This window comes from Cetorhinus maximus, unplaced genomic scaffold (genome assembly GCF_964194155.1).
Source record: "Cetorhinus maximus unplaced genomic scaffold, sCetMax3.hap1.1 HAP1_SCAFFOLD_1205, whole genome shotgun sequence".
Classification (NCBI taxonomy): Eukaryota; Metazoa; Chordata; class Chondrichthyes; order Lamniformes; family Cetorhinidae; genus Cetorhinus; species Cetorhinus maximus.
The window spans coordinates 6584-27355 of record NW_027597147.1 but is presented as its reverse complement, the minus strand read 5'-3'; the positions used below and the strand labels follow the sequence as shown (position 1 = coordinate 27355).

The window sequence follows — 20772 nt, the reverse complement described above, 5'->3', positions numbered from 1 at the left end:
AAGACATTGGAGGGAGTGCTGAAAAGATTCACTAGAATGGTTCCAGGGATGAGGAACTTCAGTTATGAAGGTAGTTTGGAGAAGTTAGGACTGTTCTCCTTGGAGAAGAGAAGGTTGAGAGGAGATTTGATAGAGGTATTCAAAATTGTGAGGGGTCTGGACAGAATAGACAGGGAGGAAGGGTTCCCATTGGTGGAAGGATCAAGAATGAGAGGATACACAATTAAAGTAATTGGCAAAAGAAGCAAAAGCAATATTAGGAAAAACATTTTCACGCAGAGAGTGGTGAGGGTCTGGACTACACAGCCAGAATGTGTGGTAGAGGCAACTTCAATTGAAGCATTCAAAAGGGAATTAGAGAGTTATCTGAAAAGGAAGAATGTGCAGGGTTACTGGGAGACAGCAGGGGAATGGCATTAGGTGAATGCTCATTTGGAGAGCTGGAGCAGACACAATGGGCCAAATGGCCTCCTTCTGCACCATTACAATTCTATGAACTCCCTCCATTTGTCCTGGTCTCATACACACAAGTCTCCCCCTTTCCCCCTCTCTCTGCTGCTTTCTGCCTCTTTTTCATTCTGTTTCTCTCACTGCCCTTCCACCTCTCTTTGAACCTCTCAAATGCTGTCTCTCTTTCGCTCTCTCTCTCACATTTGGGCTCCCTATCCCTTTCTTGCTCACTATATGTCTCTCCCACACACATTCTCAAACGCTCTATCTCTCCTTCTCCGGCTCACTCTTCATCTCCCATGCTTCCCTCACTTGCCTCTCTCCGTGTTCATTCTCTAATCCACCCCCTCTTCCCCCTCTCTCCGTGTCTACTTCCTCTCTGTCCCTCATGTTGTTTTCCTCACTCTATACCCCTCCACCTCCCCCTTCCCAATCTCCCTCCATCCATCCCTTCAATGCCTGTGTCCCCTTCATGTGTCACCAACGCCCTCCCCACCGCCTGCAGCCCATCTTCCCATCGATCCATCCCCATTGTCTCCTCCTCTCTCCCCACCGCCTGCAGCCCATCTTCTGTCATTCCTCCCCACCCCCACCTCCTCTCTCTGTTACCACTTCCCAATGCTCAGTCTGGGAGTGCAGTGTCACTCAGGGTCTGTTTGTCCGTAATTCATTCCCAGCCTCAGCAAACAACTGATTGAAGAACGAAAATCACAGAGTCAGCTCTGCAGCTCCTGATATTATGAAAATCTTATTCATCTCCTTTTTATTCTCCTTCTCAGAGGAAAACCTTCAGCAGAAGCACCCAGGCTGCTATTTAACTCTGACCACATACTGGAGACAGCTTGAACATATTTGGCTGTAAGTTAAACCTGTCATTTTAGAACTGCATTTAGAACGTTGTGTAAGAGAGGAGCTGGGTGCTGCAGTGGGATAGACCAGGATTTCATCCACGTCAGCGACATCCAACTGAGACTGACCAGATCAAAGTTTGAGTGAGCTGCATGAAAGACCAGTGGAAGAATATTGACGGGGACAGTGTAGAGGGAGCTTTACTCTGTATCTAACCCCGTGCTGTACCTGTCCTGGGAGTGTTTCATGGGGATGGTGTAGAGGGAGCTTTACTCTGTATCTAACCCCGTGCTGTACCTGTCCTGGGAGTGTTTGATGGGGACAGTGTAGAGGGAGCTTTACTCTGTATCTAACCCCGTGCTGTACCTGTCCTGGGAGTGTTTCATGGGGACGGTGTAGAGGGAGCTTTACTCTGTATCTAACCCCGTGCTGTACCTGTCCTGGGAGTGTTTGATGGGGACAGTGTAGAGGGAGCTTTACTCTGTATCTAACCCCGTGCTGTCCCTGTCCTCCAAATGTTTGATGGGGACAGTGTAGAGGGAGCTTTACTCTGTATCTAACCCCGTGCTGTGCCTATCCTGGGAGTGTTTAATGGGGACAGTGTAGAGGGAGCTTTACTCTGTATCTAACCCCGTGCTGTACCTGTCCTGGGAGTGTTTAATGGGGACAGTGTAGAGGGAGCTTTACTCTGTATCTAACCCTGTGCTGTACCTGTCCTGGGAGTGTTTGATGGGGACAGTGTAGAGGGAGCTTTTCATTAATGGGCACAATGCAAGAATGACTTTGCTTCAAAAGTAATTCATTGGTTGTCCAAAGGTTACAAAAGGCAATGAATAGATGCAAGTTTTTTCTATTTACTGGAGGTCAGAACAATGAATGACCTGCGTCTGGTTGATCAGAGACCTGGAATAACTGATAGGATTTGTTGAGTGGTCCCAGTGAGGTGGGGTACAGACCCATGGATTTGGGGAAGGGGAAGGTGTGGTGGAGGGGGGTTTCAGTACGTTCTAGAGTTTGGTTCCCCCAGTGAAAGGTGAGCTACAGATTGATGGTGCCATGAGTTTTGATTAGTGTGGTGTTGTTTATTTGGTGTTTTGGAAGAACTGGAGAAGTTGAAGTGAGGATAGTATTTGTGATGAGGACAGGACAAGATGGGGCGAGTTCGGAGGCTGGAGGCAAGAGCTGGGGACAAGGCTTGTTCTTAATAATCACTCCCCTCTTGCCTCTGAAGTGGAAGCTCCGGGTTAAAGTCCCCCTCTAGGACTTGACGGTCAAGGAGGGTGCATTTAGGATGTGGCCAAATAGGTTGAGAATCAACCTGCAAATCCTTCCAACACACCTATGGCAGGCAGTAAGATTGGGAGAGATTCCTGGTCAGCCAAGCTTGATGCCAAGTGGTGCCCCTCAAGCCATAGCTTCTGGCTTCAGCTCAGTGACCTGTTCCAGGAAGAACGAGCTATGGAAAATGGACGTAAATGTATGCTTAGTCTGTCTCTTGCATCTCTAGACATGGGAAATCTTTGAAGTCTCACGCCAGGAGCCTGTCAGCCACACTGGTCGAAACAAACAATTACCTGATCAGCTGCCACCTCATAACCATCAGGGTTCATGGAGGGCAGGATGTGTATGCGAGTCTGGTGGATGAGGTGGGTGATGCGTGGGTTCCTGAGGTTGTACTCCTCACACAGGTACTGTGCCAACTGGATCAGCAGCTCACGCCCGAGCACCTCGTTACCATGCATATTGCCAACGTACTTAAACTCCGGTTCCACTGCAAACACAGCAAGTTATACACCGTCAGCAGCAACCCTCCCCTGTTAGTGTGTTGCCAACTTTCTCCCCTCCCCTAGAGAGTCTCACAGCACAGAAGGAGGCCATTCAGCCCATTGTGCCTTGTGCCTGTGCTGGCTCTTTCAAAGATCTATCCAATTAGTCCCACTCCTCTCTGTTCTTCCCCCATAACCTGCAATATTTTTCTACTCCAGTATTTAACTAATTCCCTTTTGAAAGTTCCCATTGAATCTGCTTTCACTGCCCAGGTCACAACAACTCGCTGTCTAAAAAATTCTCATCTCCTCCTCTGGTTCTTTTGCCAATTTTCTGAAAACTGACGCCTGGTTATGGACCCTCCTGCCACTGGAAATAGTTTCTCCTCATGTGCTCGATCAAAACTCTTCCTCTATTAAATCTCCCTTTAACCTTCTCTAAGGAGAACAACTCCAGTTTCTCCAGTCTCTCCACATGAACTGAAGTCTCCCATCACTGGTACCACTCTAGTAAATCTCCTCCGTGTCTCTGCAATACCTTCACATCCTTCCGATAATATGGTGTCCAGAAATGGACCCAACCCTCCAGCTGAGGCCTAACTTGTGAGGTGACATGCGTAGTGGGTGGGGTTGATGGGGAGTGAGGGATGAGGCCTAGAGGGCCTAAAATGTAACCAAATGTCTGGGGCAAAGTCTTGGAGGACTGAGGCGAACCTTTTCATGAGGCTGCCTGCTGCAAGGTCAGGGATATAGATGGGATGGTCAAATGGGCAGATAAGTGGCAGATGGAATTTAACCCTGAAAAGTGTGAGGTGATACACTTTGGAAGGAGTAATTTGACAAGGAAGGATTCAATGAACGGAATGACACTAGGAAGTTCTGAGGAACAAAGCGACCTTGGCGTGTGTGTCCATGGATATCTGAAGGCGGAGGGGCATGTTAGTGGGGTGGTGAAAAAGGCATATGGGACACTTGCCTTTATCAATCGAGGCACAGATTACAAAAGTAGGGAGGTCATGTTGGAGTTGTATAGAACCTTAGTGAGGCCACAGCTGGAGTACTGTATGCAGTTCTGGTCGCCACATTATAGGAAGGATGTGATTGCACTGGAGGGGGTGCAGAGGAGATTCACCAGGATGTTGCCTGGGATGAAACATTTAAGTTACGAAGAGAGGTTGGATAGACTTGGGTTGTTTTCGTTGGAGCAGAGAAGACTGAGGGGTGACCTGATCGAGGTGTACAAGATTATGAGGAGCATGGACAGGGTGGATAGGGAGCAGCTGTTCCCCTTAGTTGAAGGGTCAGTCACGAGGGGAGTGGTGAGGGGCAGGAGGTTTAGGGGGGGGGATGTGAGGAAAAACTTTTTTACCCAGAGGGTGGTGACGGTCTGGAATGCGCTGCCTGGGAGGGTGGTGGAGGCGGGTTGCCTCACATCCTTTAAAAAGTACCTGGATGAGCGCTTGGCACGTCATAACATTCAAGGCTATGGGCCACGTGCTGGTAAATGGGATTAGGTAGGTAGGTCAGGTGTTTCTCATGTGTTGGTGCAGACTCGATGGGCCGAAGGGCCTCTTCTGCACTGTGAGATTCTGTGAGGTGCAGCAGTCCTGACTCTAGCCCACACCCGTCTCCCTCCTCCCCCTGCCCCGGAGCAAAGATGATGCCATTCAGGGCACTTTCTATTGAGGTGGGTGGGGCAAGCCGGGACATTGCCCGACTTGAGGTACCTGCTTCGGTAGCAAAACTCCGGCCTCAGAACTAGGATCTCAGGATAAGGGAGAGTCTGTTTCGCTCCGTGGATGCTGCAAGACCTACTGCATATTTCCAACATTTTCCATCCTTACCCCATCATAAGGGGCCAGCCATTTTGGAGGACGAGGAGGAGAAATTTCTTCACTCAGGAGGTTTGTGAATCTTTGGAATTCTCTACTCCAGAGACTTGTGGATGCTCCATCACGGAATATATTCAAGACAGAGAGGATAGATTTTTGGACATTAAGGGAATTAAGGGATATGGGGATAGTGAGGGAAGGTGGAGTTGAGGTAAAGATCAGCCATGATCTTTCTGAGCGTGGAGCTGGGTTGAGGGGCCGAATGACCACCTCCTGATTCTATTTCTTATGTTCTTGTGAACTATTCCTCCAGTGAGATTCCAGACGTTAAAAATAAGAGTTTCTGTGGTCATCCCTAACCTCTGTGACTGTCTACCTCAAATCCCAACAGAAGGGGAGCAGGTAGGGTGGGGGTGGGGGTTGCTGCAGAGCAACAGACAGGTAGGGCCTTTGTGTGGCATTGGTTTCCTGCCAATCTGCGCCGGCTGTAGACACCAACAGATTCATTCACAGACAGTGAGCCCTTTTTATATGAGGCACACTAAGATTTCACTGCAGAATTCCGGAGCAAAAAAGCCACGAGCTTGCCTGAGACATCCCACAGGCTCACTACAGCTGGAGGGCAGCTTGGAATCTGAGGGTTTTTAAAAAAAAAATTCATTCACGGGATATAGGGCTTCACTGGCTGGGCCAACATTTATTGCCCATCCCTAGTTGCCCTTGAGAAGGTGGTGGTGAGCTGCCTTCTTGAACCGCTGCAGTCCATGTGGTGTAGGTACACCCACAGTGCTGTTAGGGAGGTGGTTCCAGGATTTTGACCCAGCGACAGTGAAGGAACGGCGATATATTTCCAAGTCAGGATGGTGAGTGACTTGGAGGGGGAACTTCCAGGTGGTGGTGTTCCCATCTATCTGCTGCCCCTTGTCCTTCTAGATGTAGTGGTCGTGGGTTTGGAAGGTGCTGTCAAAGGTGACTGGCCAGCCAACCAGACATGGAACACGGGAGGCCGAAATATCCCGTGTTAAAATAAAAAAAAGACACAGCTCAACCTCTGCCCTCCTAGTGACTACCAGCACCATCGGGTGTCATGCTGGCCTTTTACAGAGCAGGGTTTGATTTCTGGGGGTCCACGGTTGAGTTGGCCTGGGTGCCTGGAGACAATGCACCAATAGGGATTCAGCATTCCTAGGCTAGGAATCCTTATCAGTTGCCATTCTCCTGGTTAGACTCCAGTGTTCCCTGATAGATAGCACATGCAGGTGGGTTTTGAGGGGGTTGCACCCTGGATTGAGCTTGGTTTAGGTCAAATGCTCTGCTGGCAGTTTTCATGTAACTCATTGTGTAATTGTTGGTCACATATCAGGCAAGGTACCTGGTGAAGCCCCTCACATCTGAACATAAGCCTGTCCTCAGGATGCACTCAATTCCAACAACAGTCACAGACTGCACTCCGGAGTTCCCTCACTTTTTCCCAGGAGATTGAGATGCAGTGTGACAACACAATCATGCCCGGCAGCTGAAGTCACCTAACTCACAGCCATAGGTTTGAATAGAGCACGGCAAACACAACTGCCTGTAGCAGAGGTTGATCACACAGGACACTCAGAGCTGGACTGCACTCTGAGTCCATGGCACCCACTCAGTGTCAGACACATGCCAGTGTGCAAATCAATCCAAGGCTTCAAATCCCAATCTACCGGTCAGAGCACTGGTTAGCAAGAACTGTTACCCACTCACCTCTGCCCTCTCATGCCCCCGTCCTTTCTCACCTCTCTATTTTTATCAGCATGGCCCCTGCTTCTCACACAAACAGCCCTTTCAAATTGGCGAATAGTACTAACCATTCACCACCACTGCAGGGACTCGATTAGAAAGGCACCATTTATATTACAGGACCTAATTAGTGATATTTCACAGGGACCCATATTGGGGCCTCAATTATTCTCTAGGCATTACAACTTAGATGATGGAATGGAGAGTCACATATCAAAATTTGTGGGTAACGTAAAGATAGGCAGCTTTGCAAGCAGTGTAAAATTGGGCAAAACTGTGGCAAAAGGATTTCAATAAAGCTAAGTGTGAGGTAAACCATTGTGGATCTAAACTGGATAGAACAGGTACTTTCTGAATGGTGAAAAATTAGAAACAGCGGAGGAACAAAGACTCTTGGGGAGGGGGGGATGGGGTCGGTGTGTGTGTCAGGGGAGGAGAGGGGGGGCGTCCAAATCATTAAAATGTCATAAACATGAACAGGAAATAATGAAAAAGGCGAATGCAATTCTAGCATTTATATCTACAGGATCAGAATCAAAGGGGGTAGAATTCATGCTTCAGCCACACAAAGCCCTGGTTAGACCACAGTTGTTCCTGTGAGCAGTTCTGGGCAACACACCTGAGGAAGGATTTATTGACCTCGGAAGGAGAACAATGTAGATTTAGCAGAATGATAATCAGGACACCTTGGGTTAAATTAAGAGGAGAGGTGACACAAACTAGGGTTGTATCCTCTGGAATTGAGAAGGTGAAGGTGTGATTTGAGTATTTTTGAAGATATTAAGGGAACAGGTAGGGTAGATGGAGATAAACTATTTCTGCTGGTTAGGGGAGTCTAGGATTAGGGGACACAGTTAAAAATTTAAGCCAGGTCTTTCAGCAGTGAAATTAGGGAAAACTTTTACACAAAGTGTGATAGAAGTTTGGAACTGTCTTCTGTAAACAGCAATTGATGTTGTCAGTCTTCCCCAGCATCTCCATCCAAGAGAACTCCACCCCCCCTCCCCGCACTCCACCCTGAGAGTATTTAAAACCCAACCGTGGTGATTTGCTTCATATCTTTATAATCACTATAGTGGTGGAACTCTGGAGCTCTCCCCCATCAGCGAGCTGCTGAAGCTGAGGGTGAATTGAAAATTTCAAAACTGAGAATGACAGGTTTTTAGTTAAGTAAGAATATTTAGGGTTACAGAATCAAAACAATTTAACTGTCAGCTACGACCTAATGGAGTGATAGAACAGGTTCAAGAGCCTGAATGGCCTCCTCCTGTTCCTATGCAATAGGCTCAAGGGGCTGAATGGTCTCTTCCTTTTCCTACACAATGGGCTGGAGGGACTGATTGGCCTCCTCCTGTTCCTATGCATTAGGCTTGAGAGGCTGAATGGCCACTTCCTATTCCTATGTAATAGGCTCAAAGGGCTGAATAGCTTCCTCCTGTTCCTATCCAGTAGACTCAAGGGGCTGAATGGCCTCCTCCTGTTCCTGGGATTTGCATTTGACCCTTGATCTAGATTTCTCAATGGCAGAATATCAATAGTTTTGCAATCTGTTGTTAGAATCAGCTACGCAGAGACTAAAACTGTTGTTTCAGCGGTGAACTGATGGAATCTACCCTTCTAACAGCTGCTTCTGAGAACCACATTGAACTCGGGCCACTTTGAAGAACATCTGTGGGGGGCCCCCTCGAATATGGACTGAGACGCCCAGCTCATTAAAGTTGCCTGTTCTTGCACTGTATTGGCGGTGGATGTGCTGCCGTGACTGGGTCACACTCCCTATCTCACTACCCCCTCCCTCACAGCTCCGAGCCCGGATCTATCAGCCCCTCTGCGGGGCAGAGGCTGGGTCAGAGGGAGGAGAAAACAGTGCTGAGGGTGGGAGAGGGCCAAGGGGTCACTACTACTCTCTGCATGGAGTTGAAGTTCAATGTGATACAGCCAGTGGCCTGGAGGGGGCAGTGCGGAGGAGGGTTACCTAAAATAACTAAAGGACAATTGGGAATAGAAGAAAAAAGCCACAGTTGACCCAGATGGGTGCTCAAAGAGGATTCAAGTGAACAATGTGGGCATTAGGGATAAGGGAAAAGGGGGACTCCCTGTCACCCAAAGGAAATTCCAGGTCTTAAAGGAAATTCCAGGTCTGGAAAAAGTTACCAGAGAAAAAGACTGAAGTATGAATGGGCTCAATAGGCAGATGTACTTCCAAAGAGAGAGAGAGAGAGGGGATTGAGGGACACGGGGTTGGAGAGGGGGGGACAGGGCTGGGGGGCAGTCGGTGGGTGTGTTGGAGGGTCTGATGATGGGGAGGACGGTGGGAGTGAGGGGGAGATGGAGGGGGGTGAGGGAGGGTGGGGGTGGTTTACGGTTAATGGTCTATCCCTCTCCCATTCCCCCCCCCCACTCCCGGTGCCCCCGGTGCCCCCGGTGCCCCCGGTACTCACACAGCTCATGGAGGCCGGGGTTGTCGCTCAGCTCCAGGACGTAGAGGTGCCGACCCTGGGCGCTGCGGCCGATGCTGTAGAGGTGGCTGATAAAGGGACAGTCCCTCTGCACCCCGAGCAGCGCCTTAACCAACTCATTGTAACGGTGATGCTGGAAATCGAGAGGCAGAGCGAGGTGCATGAGCACAGAGAGCAGCCCCAGGTTAAAGAGACCAGCCATATGGTGCAAACTCTCAGCTCCTGCCTGCCTGCCTGTCCAAACAACCCTCCCACTAACCATTGACAGGAAACTAGTTCAACAATCACAGGGGAAGGAAGCAAGTAAACTCCTCCCTGGCACGAGATAAAGAGGTGAATGCGGGGGTGGTGGGTGGTGGTGGGGGGGATTTGCAGGTCCCTTTATTTAAAGGGACAGCCTCAAAAAGTGACACAGGGCACCTGGCAACCCACTGCCTTGAATCTCTACCCCCCACCTTGGCTTTCACCCACCGCGTTGATGAGGGAAAGGATTCCCCCCTCTCCTTCACTCTCACTCCCATCCAACTACTTGTATTTCGATAGCACATTTCACTCAGTACCAACCTGCCAAGGTGCTTCACAGGAACGAGTGTAAAACTAAACCTTACACAACACACATTAGAGACATTAGGACAGGTGGCCAAAAGTGGGGTGAGAGCTAACTGGTAAGGAGTGACTTAAAGGAGGGATGAGGGCTGGAGAGGTTTATGTATAGAATAACTGATACCCGGGAGTGAGTTACAGACTGGAATCTAATCGAGGTGTTCAGGTGCTTTATATGTAGAATGACAGACGCCCAGGAGTGAGTTATAGACTTGAATCTAATCGAGGGGTTCGGGTGGTTTACATATAGAATAACGGATAACCGGGAGTGAATTACAGGCTGGAATCTAATCGAGGGTTTTGGGGGATTAATATATAGAATAACGGATACCCGGGAGTGATTTGGGGGGCTGATGGCCGAGAGGCATTGTCGTTGGACTATTAATCCAGAGACTCAGGGTAATGCTCTGGGGACCTGGGTTCGAATCCTGCCACAGCAGATGGTGAAATTTGAATTCAATTAAAATCTGTAATTAAAAGTCTAACGATAACCATGAAAAACCATTGTTTACAACGATTGTTGTAAAAGCCCATCTGGTTCACTAATGCCCTTTAGGGAAGGAAACCTGTCATCTTTACCTGGTCTGGCCTACATGTAACTCCAGACACACAGCAATGTGATTCACTCTGAAAAATGGCCTAGCAAGTCACTACAAAGTCACAAAAAAAGAATGAAACTGGACAGACCGCCCGACATTGACCTAGGCACTGGAAACGACAATGGCAATCTCAACCCTGTCAACCCTGCAAAGTCCTCCTTACTAACATCTGGGGTCTAGTGCCAAAATTGGGAGAGCTGTCTCGCAGACTAGTCAACCAACAGCCTGACATAGTCAACCTCACGGAATCATACCTTACAAATAACGTCCCAGACACGACTATCACCATCCCTGGGTATGACCTGTCCCACTGGGAGTCCTCAACATCAACTCTGGACCCCATGAAGTCTCATGGTCAAACATGAGCAGGGATACCTCCTGCTGATTACTATGTACCACTCTCCCTCAGCTGATGAATCAATGCTCCTCCATGTTGAACATCGCTTGGAGAAAGAACTGAGGGTGGCAAGGGCGCGGAATGTACTCTGGGTGGGGAGTTCAATGTCCATCACCAAGAGTGGCTCGGTAGCACCACGAGTTCTAAAGGAGATAGCTGTTAGACTGGGTCTGCAGTAGATGGTGAGGGAACCAAGAAGAGGGAAAAACATATTTGACCTCATCCTCACCAACCTGCATACGCATCTGCGCATGACAGTATCGATAGGAGTGACCACCGCACAGTCACCAAGTCTCGCCTCAAGGTGAAGGATACCCTCCATCGTGTTGTGTGGCACTGCCACTGTGCTAAATGGGAGAGAATTCGAACAGATCTAGCAACTCAAGACTGGGCATCCATGAGGTGCTGTGGGCCATCAGCAGCAGCAGAATTGTACTCAAACACTATCTGTAAACTTATGGCCCGGCATATCCCCCACTCTACCATTACCATCAAGCCAGGAGATTAACCCGGGTTCAATGAAGAATGCAGGAGGGCATGCCAGAAGCAGCACCAGGCATACCTAAAAATGAGGTGTCAACCTGGTGAAGCTACAACACAGGACAACTTGTGTGCCAAACAGTATAAGCAACAAGTGATAGACAGAGCTAAGCGATCCCATAATCAATGGATCAGATCTAAGCTCTGCAGTCCTGCCACATCCAATGGCGAATGGTGGTGGACAATTAAATAACTCAATGGAGGAGTAGGCTCCACAAATATCCCCATCCTCAATGATGGGGGATCCCAGCATATCAGTCCAAAAGGTAAGGCTGAAGCAATTGCTACAATCTTCAGCCATTAGTGCTGAATAGATGATCCATCTCAGCCTCAGCATCACAGATGCCAGTCTTCAGCCAATTCGATTCACTCCACATGCTATCAAGAAACAGCTGAAGGCATCAGATAGTGCAAAGGCAATGGGCCCTGACAATATTCTGGCAAAAGTACTGAAGACTTGTGCTTCAGAACTTGCTGTGTCCCTAGCCAGGCTGTTCCAGTACAGCTACAACACTGGCATCTACCAGGCTATGTGGAAAATTGCCCAGGCATGTCCTGTACACAAAAAGCAGGACAAATCCAACTAGGCCAATTACTACCCCATCAGTCTACTCTTGATCATCAGTAAAGTAATGTAAGGGATCATCAACAGTGATATCAAGCGGCACTTGCTTCGCAATAACCTGCTCACTGATGCTCAGTTTGGGTTCCGCCAGGGCCACTCAGCTCCTGAGCTCATTATAGCCTTGGTTCAAACATGTACAAAAGAGCTGAACTCAATAGGGGAGGTGAGAGTGACTGCCCTTGACTGAGTGTGGCATCAAGGAGCCCTAGCAAAACTGGTGTCAATGGGAATCAGGGGGAAAACTCTCCACTGGTTGGAGTCATACCTAGCACAAAGGAAGATGGTTGTGGTTGCCGTAGGTCAGTCCTCTCAGCTCCAGGACATCATTGCAGGAGTTCCTCAGGGTAGCGTCCTCGGCCGAACTATCTTCAGCTGCTTCATCAATGACTTTCCTTCCATTATAAGTTCAGTAGTGGGGATGTTCGCTGATGATTGCACAATGTTCAGCACCATTCGCGACTCCTCAGATACTGAAGCAGTCCATGTCCAAATGCAGCAAGACCTGGACAATATCTAGGCTTGGGCTGACAAGTGGCAAATAACATTCGTACCACACAAGTGTCAGGCAATGACCATCTCCAACAAGAGAGAATCCAACCATCACCCCTTGATGTTCAATGACATTACCATCATTGAATCCCCCACTATCAACATCCTGGGGATTACCATTGACCAGAAACTGAACTGGACTAGGCATATAAATACTGTGGCTACAAGAGCAGGTCAGAGGCTAGGAATCCTGCGGTGATTAACTCACCTCCAGACTCCCCAAAGCCTGTCCACTATCTACGAGGCACAAGTCAGGAGTGTGATGGAATACTCCCCACTTGCCTGGATGAGTGCAGCTCCCACAACACTCAAGAAGCTTGATATGTCCAGGACAAAGCAGCCCGCTTGATTGGCACCACATTCACAAACATTCACTTCCTCCACCACCGATGCACAGTGGCAGCAGCGTGTACCATCCACAAGAAGCTCTGCAGGAATTCACCAAGGCTCCTTCAACAGCACCTTCCAAACCCACAACCACTACTATCTAGAAGGACAAGGGCAGCAGATAGATGGGAACACCACCACCTGGAAGTTCCCCTCCAAGTCACTCACCACCTTGACTTGGAAATATATTGCCGTTCCTTCACTGTCGCTGGGTCAAAATCCTGGAACTCCCTCCCTAACAGCACCTTGGGTGTACCTACACCACATGGACTGCAGCGGTTCAAGAAGGCAGCTCATCACCACCTTCTCAAGGGCAACTAGGGATGGGAAATAAATGCTGACCCAGCCAGCAAAGCCCACATCCCATGAATGAATAAAAAATAAGTTACCAGCTAGAATCTAATCAAGTTCTTCGGGTGGTTTATATACAGAATAACAGATACCCGGGAGTGAGTTACAGACTGGAATCTAATTGAGAGGTTTGTGTGGTTTATATGCAGAATAACAGATAACCGGCAGTGAGTTACAGGCTGGAATCTAATCGAGGGGTTCAGAGGGGGGTTTATATATAAAATAACAGATACCTGGGAGTGAGTTACGGGCTGGAATCTAATCAAAGGGTTTGGGGTGATTTATAGGTAGAATAACAGATACCCGGGAATGAGTTACAGACTGGAATTTAATCGAGGGATTCAGGTGATTGGTGCATGCCCTAACTGTAATTATTTTATGTGTTGTTGACTCCACTGTATAACCGCGATTACCTTGCGGTGCAAGGCTGCCAGGAATGACGTTGCAATGAGTGTTTCACAACCTGTAGGTTCAATGGTCGGCTGATGGACTGAACTCATCTTCACAACTGAAAATTTAACCCTTTAAGGCCCGCAGCCAATCAATGGCAATTTCTAAAATTCAGTGCTAAACGTTCGAAGGACATTGTGCGAACAATGGGGCATCACAATGCGTGTGTGCCTTGACAGAATATCATCGAAACATCACCCTCAGGGTGTTCGCTGCTCACTCTGTCTCAGTTGTGTCGCACTCCAGTCATATTGTGTTGCGTAGTTTGAACTATATGTCTTTTCATCATAACAGCTTATAGTGGGTGCTAGATGTGGCTCAGTGGGCATCTCTTTTGTTTCCAAGTCAGAATGTGTGGGTTCAAGTCCCACTCCAGAGACTTGAGTATAAGAACCAGGCTAACGCTCCCACTGCAGTACTGAGCAAGTGCTGCACACTCATAGGTGCCATCATTCAAATGAGATGTTAAACTCAGGCCACACCTGCCCTGTCAGTTGGGTATAAAAGACCCCTTGGCACTATTTTAGAGAATAGCAGGAGAGTAATCCCCAGTATCTACACCAATATTTATCCCTCATTACTAAGAAAATGACCTGGTGATTTTATCTCATTGTTGTCTGTGGGATGTGCTGTGTGCAAATTGGCTGCCATGTTTCCTACAGGTAAACATTGACTGCACTTCAGAAAGTACTGCATTGATGGGGAAGCACTTTGGAACATCCTGAGGTAATGGAAGGTGCTATAGAAATGCAAGTTCTTCCTTTCCATCTATCATTCTACCTCAGCAGGACTAGTAACATCTCAAACTTGTCCAAATCTCACTTACCCTTCAACTCTGACTTACCAGGTTTTTCCCAGTCCAATTTTACCCCGCCTATTGGTGTGGGTGGTGGGGGGAGGTGTAATCACAGTGTTTAAGTTTATTCATTCATTGGTGTTATTGACAGAGCTGGCATTTGTTCCTGTCTTGACTTCCCTTGAGAAGCTGGTGATATGCCAGAGAAGGTGAGTAGCAACTGTTAGTATAACTGAGTGACTCATTTCTTTCACTCACTCTGGTGATGCAATCATCAGTGAGACACTGCTGGAGGGTTATTGATGTTGTGAAGGTGATCCTACAGTGCTGTTAGGGAGGGAGTTCCAGGATTTTGACCCAGCGACAGTGAAGGAACGGCGATATATTTCCAAGTCAGGATGGTGAGTGGCTTGGAGGGGAACTTCCAGGTGGTGGTGTTCCCATCTATCTGCTGCCCTTGTCCTTTTAGATGGTAGTGGTCGTGGGTTTGGAAGGTGCCGGCTAAGGAGCCTTGGTGAATTCCTGCAGTCATCTTGTAGATGGTACACACATTGCTGCCACTGTGCGTCGGTGGAGGTGGCAGTTAATGTTTAAGCTGGTGGATGGTGTGCCAATCAAACGGGCTGCCTTGTTCTGGATGGTGTAGAGCTTCTTGAGTGTTTTTGGAGCTGCACTAGGAACATAAGACTTGGAAGCAGGAGTAGGCCATTCAGCCCTTCAAGACTGCTCCTAATTCAATAAGATCATGGCTGATCTGATTGTGGTCTCAACTCCACTTTCCTGTCTGCCCCCATGACCCTCGACTGCGTTAACTATCAAAAATCTGTTTAATTCAATGACCCAGCCTCTACTGCTTTCTGGGGAAGAGAATTCCACATACTAATGACTCTTTGAGAGAAAAAATTTCTCCTCATCTCTGACTTAAACAGTAGATCTCATAAATTGTGTCCCCTGGTTCTGGTCTCTCCCACAAAAAGAAACATCCCCCCCGGTATCTACCTTATCAAGTCCCCTCAGGATTTTATATGTTTCAATAAGATCACCTCTCATTCTTCTAAACTCATTCAGACAAGAGGAGAGTATTTCATCAAGCTCCAGACTTGTGCCTTGTAGATGGAGGAGTCAGGAGGTGAGTTACTGGCTGAAGAATTCCCAGCCTTAAGGAGTGACAACATTACATAGGCAATTTCCATTGTAACTGTTTACATAGAAATTCATAATAGAAATACATTTTCAGAAAGTGTCTAACTATTTCAGAAAACATTGTAGGTCAGCACTGCTTGGAAAGAAAACAGGAATTTTTTCTTTGCATAGCAATTGTAATTTTTATTTATTTTTCTTACAAAATATACATATTTGGATGGCTAAGCATTTATTCTAGCACAGCGAAGGAAATTCTCGCACGATGAAATTACTGAATGAGCTCAGTAGATGATCGGAACAGTACATGCCGTCACGAACACTTGTATGCGGTTCGTTAGTGAGATTCAGGGTGCAGGGGAGGTAGCACGGGAAACAGCCATACTGCGGATTCACTGAGAGCCTTGGCAGAGACGGGTGTTTTACACGTGCATCTCGTGAGAGCGAGTGCAGTTGGTTGGGTGGCGGGGGTGTTGCATGGTCAGGAATGGAGGGGCACAGCAGCAGGAGCCTGCGCTTGGATCTTTGCATGGAGACTTGTGCATCAGAGTGCGGTGATTTATTCATCGGTTGAGGGGAGGGATGGGAGTGGCTCTAATGTGACCTCATGGCCGATCTCACCAGACAGACCGTGAGAGATTTTTGCAGGGGTTTTAAAGGTAAGTGTAGCATCTGCCTGGAGAAGAAGGAGAGGATAATTCCAGGACGTGCAGGAGAAAAATGACAGGACTACCTCACAGAATTAATGCACTGCACTCTTAAAAAGACCATGCACTCTAGTTAACCCACTCAGACAACGCCCATGAATGAAATCATCCCTCCGATCAAAGGGACTCTGTGATTACACCCCACTTTATCTCACTGGTCCAGAGTACATCCTGCTGATCTCCTCAGATCATCCAGTGTCTCTGGGCTATTACAGTGAGCGATCACATCAGATACGGCAACTGGGAAAGGTGAAGATGCATCAGACATTTGCCTAGTGCAACTGGAAAGTACAGGCCCCTCACTGCTCCCCATGGAAACACACCAAACAATCAGCAGAGGAGGTGAACTTCCTCGTTTCATCATTTATGTTTTGCTCAATTTAGCTTTCATGATACTGGAAAATGGAAAACTCCTGCACTACAGTGCCCCGGGGTTAGATACAGAGTAAAGCTCCCACCACACTGTCCCCATCAAACACTCCCAGGACAGGTACAGCACGAGGTTAGATACAGAGTAAAGCTCCCTCTGCACTGTCCCCATCAAACACTCCCAGGACAGGTACAGCACTAGGTTAGATACAGAGTAAAGCTCCCTCTACACTGTCCCCATCAAACACTCCCAGGACAGGTACAGCACGAGGTTAGATACAGAGTAAAGCTCCCTCTGCACTGTCCCCATCAAACACTCCCAGGACAGGTACAGCACGGGGTTAGATACAGAGTAAAGCTCCCTCCACACTGTCCCCATCAAACACTCCCAGGACAGGTACAGCACAGGGTTAGATACAGAGTTACGCTCCATCTACACTGTCCCCATCAAACACTCCCAGGACAGGTACCGCACAAGGTCAGAAACAGAGTAAAGCTCCTTCTACACTGTCCCCATCAAACACTCCCAGCACAGGTACAGCATGGGGTTAGATACAGAGTAAAGATCCCTCTGCACTGTCCCCATCAAACACTCCCAGGGCAGGTACAGTATGGGGATAGATACAGTATAAAGCTCGCTCTACACGGTCCAAATCAAAGACACCCAGGACAGCTACAGCATAGAGTTAGATAAATAATAATGCTCCCTCTACACTGTCCCCATTAAACATTCCCAGGACAGGTACAGAACAGGGTTACATACAGAGTAAAGCTCCCTCTACATGGTCCAAATCAAACACTGTCAGGACAGGTGCAGCATGGGGTTAGATACGGAGTAAAGCTCCCTCTACACTGTCCAAATCAAACACTCCCAGGGCAGGTGCAGCACGGGGTTAGATACAGAGTTTAGCTCCCTCTACACTGTCCCCATCAAACACTCCCAGGACAGGTACAGCACAGGGTTAGGTACAGAGTAAAGCTCCCTCTACAATGTCCCCATCAAACACTCCCAGGGCGGGTACAGCACGGGGTTAGATACAGAGTAAAGCTCCCTCTACACTGTCCCCACCGAACACTCCCAGGACAGGTACAGCACGGGGTTAGATACAGAGTAAAGCTCCCTCTACACTGTCCCCATCAAACACTCCCAGGGCAGGTACAACACGTGGTTAGATACAGAGTAAAGCTCCCTCTACACTGTCCCCACCGAACACTCCCAGGACAGGTACAGCACGGGGTTAGATACAGAGTAAAGCTCCCTCTACACTGTCCCCACCGAACACTCCCAGGACAGGTACAACACAGGGTTAGATATAGAGTAAAGCTCCCTCTACACTGTCTCCATCAAACACTCCCAGAACAGGTACAGTACGGGGTTGGATACAGAGTAAAGCTCCCTCTACACTGTCCCCATTAAACACTCGTTGGACAGATACAGCACGGGGTTAGATACAGAGTAAAGCTCCCTCTACACTGTCCCCATCAAACAGTCCCAGGACAGGTACAGCACAGGGTTAGATACAGAGTAAAGCTCCCTCTACACTGTCCCCATCAAACACTCCCAGGGCAGGTACAACACGTGGTTAGATACAGAGTATAGCTCCCTCTACACTGTCCCCATCAAACACTCCCAGGGCAGGTACCGCACAGGGTTAGATACAGAGTAAAACTCCCTCTACACTGTCCCCATCAAACACTCCCAGGGCAGGTACAACACGTGGTTAGATACAGAGTAAAGCTCCCTCTATGTTGTCATGTAAAACATTTCCTGGCACTGAGAAATCTGTTTGGATTCCAATGTAGTGTAGGAAGGCGGAGCATCATGACAATGGACGAGTCAGGCAACCAATAGGAAGCGTGCGAGTGAAAGAGGTGATTTGAGGCAGGAAGTCATGTGATGAAACCACCAGGCATCCGCCCAACCAGAGATAGCAACCCAACACATCGCACTGTACAGCCTTTACTGAATGGAATCATGGAATGATTGAGCTACAGACGGAGATGATTTCGTCCACCACCACCAGGTCCGTGCTGGCTCTTTCTAAGATTTATCCAATTCGACCCAATCCCCTACTCTTTTCCCCTTAGCTCTGCAAGTTTTTCCTTTTTGAGTAGTTATCGAGTCCTTTTTGGAAGTTACAATTGAATCTGCTTCCACCACCCTTTCAGGTACAGCATTCCTGATCACAGCAACTCACTGTGTAAAATAATATTTCCTCGCGTGGTCTCTGGTTTATTTTTTGCCAATCACCTTCAATCTTTATGCCTCTGCTCACTGACTCTACTGCCACTGGAAACAGTTTCTCCTTATTTACTCTATCAAAAACCCTCGTGATTTTGAACACCTCTATTAAATCTCCTCCCCTCTGAGGAGAACAGTCCCAGCTTCTCTAACCTCTGCGTATAATTGATAACTCACATCATAAAAATATAGAATGGTTACAGCACAGAAGGAGGCCATTTGGCGCATCATGCCCATGTCAGCTCTCGATGAGTCCCGCTCCCATAGCCTTTCCATATAGCCCTGAAGTTCTTCTCTCTTCGTTTGCTTATCCAATTCCCTTTTGAAATCCACAACTGAATCTACCTCCATCATCACACTCTCAGGTAGCGAATTCCACATCCTAACTCACTGCTTATAAAAAGGTTTTTCCTCATGTCACTCTTGGTTCTTTTGCCAATTACCTTAAATTGATATTCTCTGGTTTTCAATCCTTCGGCCTGCTCTGCCTGGACCCCTCATGATCTCAAAACTCCTCTCAACCTTCTCAGAGGAGAACAGCCCCGGCTCCACCAATCTAATGGAAGACCCTCATCCCTGGAATGGCAGAGCAACGCAGCTCAAAACTGTTGCAGTGGTGTTCAAATGTCCGCTTGAAAGGTCCCTAAAGCATTAGCCAGAAAGACTGATCTTAAATTTTCTCTGACACCCTCGTGAGACTGGATAGACTGGGGTTATTTTCCCTGGAGCAGAGGAGATTGAGGGGGAACATGGTTGAGGTGTATAAAATTATGAGGGGCAAAGATAGGGTAGACAGGAAGGAACTTTTCCCCTTGGTGGAGGGATCAATAACCAGGGGGCATAGATTTAAGGTGAGGGGCAGGAGGTTTAGAGGGGATGTGAGGAAGAATTTTTTCACCCAGAGGGTGGTGGGAATCTGGAACTCACTCCCTGAAAGGGTGGTAGAGGCAGAAACTCTCATAACATTTAAGAAGTAGTTGGATGTGCACTTGCAATGCCATGGCATACAAGGGTATGGGCCTAGTGCTGGAAAATGGGATTAGAATAGTTAGGTACTTGTTTGACCGGTGCAGACTCGATGGGCCGAAGGGCCTTTTTCTGTGCTGTAGACCTCTAATGACTATGACCCTTTCATTCATTCCAAGACCCAACCTAAATTCGGCCACTATTTGGTTTTCTGTGTTCATTAACATCAAGGGTCTACAGAAGGCCTTATGGATATATATATAATATATATATATAGATGGATCAGTAGGCCTCGACTGAGACCTCGGTCTATCATGCAGAGCAGGTGCAGGGGTTAGTGTAATGCTAAGGCCTGTGAAAGAGTATGACTGGGAATGCAATAAAATGGTTAAAATTTGTAAACACGCCCAATCAATAATTTGGAAGGCGTTGCTCACCCAAACTATTGATTCGTCTGTCGCAATTCAGGTTAACATTTTGGAGTCCCAAAAATAAGACATGAACCTGAGCTCAACCTTCAAAGCTGGCAGAATTAGTGGAAAACAGAGTTTAAACATTTGTGGGAGTGCAGCTTTCGAAGCTTCTTTTCCTGTTACAAAAGTCAATCCCCAGCTTTGTGTATTAACAGTCCTCCACCAGCCCACCCAGGCAACTTTCCTTCTATTCCTTTCTCTTAGCAGTACAGAGCTTGAATATTACTGAAAAGAGAGACATGTCACTGAGACTTTCCATCTTGGACTCATCAGGACAAACACAAGAATGCCAAATTTCACAACAATTTATACCTCAGGAGAAAAGGGTGCTGATTGGTTGGCGGGTCAATTCTGATTGGCTGAGGCGTTGCCATGGAGAAAGCAATAGGGAACTAGTTTGAAATTTGGCATTCTTGTGTTTATCCTGAGGAGTGCGAGATGAAAAGCTT

At 47.8% G+C, this 20772-nt stretch overlaps 1 protein-coding gene across 2 annotated transcripts in view; it reads right to left on the bottom strand.

Annotated features, from left to right (window-relative positions):
* cpn1 (carboxypeptidase N, polypeptide 1) overlaps nucleotides 1-9395 on the bottom strand; it is a 30550-nt gene extending 21155 nt beyond the window's left edge. The window contains exons 1-2 of one of the 2 annotated variants that reach the window (XM_078536425.1): nucleotides 9112-9395; nucleotides 2874-3070 (exon numbers count right to left, since the gene is read on the bottom strand). In XM_078536425.1, coding sequence (XP_078392551.1) covers nucleotides 2874-3070; nucleotides 9112-9391 — 477 coding nt within the window. In that variant the 5' untranslated portion in view covers nucleotides 9392-9395. The remainder of the gene's footprint in view (nucleotides 1-2873; nucleotides 3071-9111) is intronic. The other variant, XM_078536424.1, reaches the window with a different exon arrangement.
* Nucleotides 9396-20772: the final 11377 nt, after the last annotated feature.